Raw genomic sequence first — 2483 nt, forward strand, 5'->3', positions numbered from 1 at the left:
AATAGTAAGCAAATGAAAATAATAAACATGCATGCGTTTTTAAATAACTTTTGAAACTATGTTAAACACTTATATTAACTTGTGGAAGATATGTTAATATTAGTAAGGTTTAGTCACTTACCTGGAAGCAGGAGACACTTTACTATATATGAAGAGGTTGATAATATTCAAGATGAACAGTTTACTCTGCTGACATAAAGTAACCTAGAAAGAAAACTATAATAAATTTTATAAATTATAATAATAATAATAATAATAATAATAATAATTTATTTTTTATAATCAGCTCCCAGATGCAACTCCAGATCAAATCAAGAAAGCATATTATAATTGCATGAAATCATGTCACCCTGACTTGAGTGGCAACGATCCAGAGACTACAAACTTTTGCATGTTCATTAACGAGGTTTATGAGGTCGGTTTTTTTTTTCTTTTTCCCTTGTGTATGCTGTGCTACATATTATTGTAAACAACACATCGCAGTGTAGGTTCTCAGCGATCCAGCTCAACGAATGGTTTATGATGAAATTCATGGATATGCTCTTACTGCAATAAATCCTTTTCTTGATGACGCATATCCCAAAGACCATGTGTTTGTTGACGAGTTTAGTTGCATAGGTATACCTACAATGATTGTGATTAGTAAGAATATATATTGAAAATTTAAAGTGAACAATGGTGATATGTTGTTGTACGGTACAACAGGGTGCAAAAACTGTGCGAACGTATGCTCGAACGTGTTTATGATAGAAGAAGACTTTGGCAGAGCTAGAGCATATAACCAAAGGGGAAGCCCTGACTTGGTCCAAGAAGCCATTGATAGCTGGTGATTGCCTTCTTTATTCATTCATATATGCAACGCATATTCTTATTTAATGTCTAACTGACATATTAAGAGTGAGTTTTCAGCCCTGTTGATTGCATCCATTGGACTTCTGCTGCACAACTATCTTTGCTTGAAGATGAAATGCGCAGGGTTGAAAGAGTGAATGTAGGCCCATATACCAGCTCTAAATCATTTAGCTTTTGATTGTATTTAAAATGATATTTAACAATTGAAGTTTGGGTTTGATCAGGTTGCCTTGATGCTTGCAGGAATGGGTTCGTCAGCAGATGTTTTTAGAATGGTAATGAATTTCTCTTGCAGTGAATGGTGGTGGGTTCAACTCATGATTCTGCTGTTTGTTTTGTTTTGGCAGGCGTGCACTAGATGGGAAAAGAGACAAAATAAGATTTTGGTAAGAAATGTATATTAATGTTTCAAATCCATTCCAACCTATACGTAACTACTGTCATCGCAAATAAAAGACATTTAGTATTGAGAAAACCAAGTTTATTGATTTGTAGGAGCAAGCTAGAGTAAGAATGACGAAATCTAATGGCAAAGCTGAACCTTACTGGACCAACCTTTGGGGCAATGCTAAAACCCAGCAAAGTACAGGTATTAATATTCTCGTACACCTTCGACTCGTTTTGTTCGATACTATTTTGATGGAAATAAAAAAATATATGTTAGTATTTGATGGCACAGAGGAGGAAGTGAGAGAGAGAGCAAGCCGAGCTGCGGCAGCTGCACGGAGATGGAGGGAGTACTCAAGACAAGGTGTCGACAAACCTGCCACCTATAAACTTCCTGACAGTTTCACGACTACTGAAAAGTAAAAAAATGTCATCCTGCACTCTAATGGCTAATGGTTATGACCGTTATATTGTTGTTTTAAGTTACATAACCCATAAATATATATAATCTGGACGTATATAGCTGTATAGATTTATGAAATATGAACTATATATAGATTCTAAGCGTATATGTTGTTTCTCTTCATTTTGTTCTAAGACCAGACCTTTTATTACAAAGAAAAGGTTTTCTAAATCAAACCACGCGGGCCTTTGATCTGGCTTGATAATTGATATCACAATCGTATATGATTTAAGTGTTAGGATTCGATATGCCCAAGACACATATTATTATTGATATGGCTAGTACGTCGTGATCCAAGTCGGGTCATACCCAATAACAAGCTAGACTAACACCAATAATATTTGTTTATATATGATATGATCATGACAAATAAATATTAACACTTGAGTTATTTGGAAAGGGTTTCTAAATACAATGTATTTGTGTAATAAATAAATCATATGGATGATTTATATTTTATGAGAGAACATCACATACTGTTATTTAAGTTGGTTAAATAACAATATGTAAACCTAATTAACCTTGTATGTTTCTTAAGTTGTGTAACTTTTAAATATTGAAAGTTGATGGAGACATGCAAATGATTCTATTGGTTCCATAGGTGGTGTCATATTTTGAAAGACTATTTTTTTCATTTATTCTTTCTTTTCTCTCAACATAACACAACAACACATAAGTAACAAAAGACACAATAGAGGAAAAATCCTCTACTCTCTCTTCCTCTCTTTGGCCGGTTAAGAGCAAGGGAACCAAGGAAAGTTGTCAAGTGTTACTAAATCCT

At 34.0% G+C, this 2483-nt stretch overlaps 1 protein-coding gene across 2 annotated transcripts; it reads left to right on the forward strand.

The window, feature by feature from the left end:
* Positions 1-266: 266 nt before the first annotated feature.
* LOC143596486 (chaperone protein dnaJ C76, chloroplastic-like) lies at positions 267-1693 on the forward strand. Of its 2 annotated transcripts, none has more exons than XM_077075250.1 (8): positions 267-415; positions 489-618; positions 706-826; positions 910-991; positions 1077-1127; positions 1200-1238; positions 1348-1441; positions 1532-1693. In XM_077075250.1, the coding sequence occupies exons 1-8, from the start codon at positions 335-337 to the stop codon at positions 1660-1662; spliced, it is 729 nt and encodes a 242-aa protein (XP_076931365.1). In that variant the 5' UTR covers positions 267-334; the 3' UTR covers positions 1663-1693. The 2 variants fall into 2 exon arrangements, with proteins under 2 accessions (XP_076931365.1, XP_076931366.1); XM_077075251.1 differs by having other exon boundaries at positions 293-415; positions 484-618.
* Positions 1694-2483: the final 790 nt, after the last annotated feature.

This window comes from Bidens hawaiensis, unplaced genomic scaffold, assembly GCF_021521415.1.
Source record: "Bidens hawaiensis isolate Kalapana, Puna unplaced genomic scaffold, B.hawaiensis_p1.1 tig00046628_1, whole genome shotgun sequence".
NCBI classification, from domain to species: Eukaryota; Viridiplantae; Streptophyta; class Magnoliopsida; order Asterales; family Asteraceae; genus Bidens; species Bidens hawaiensis.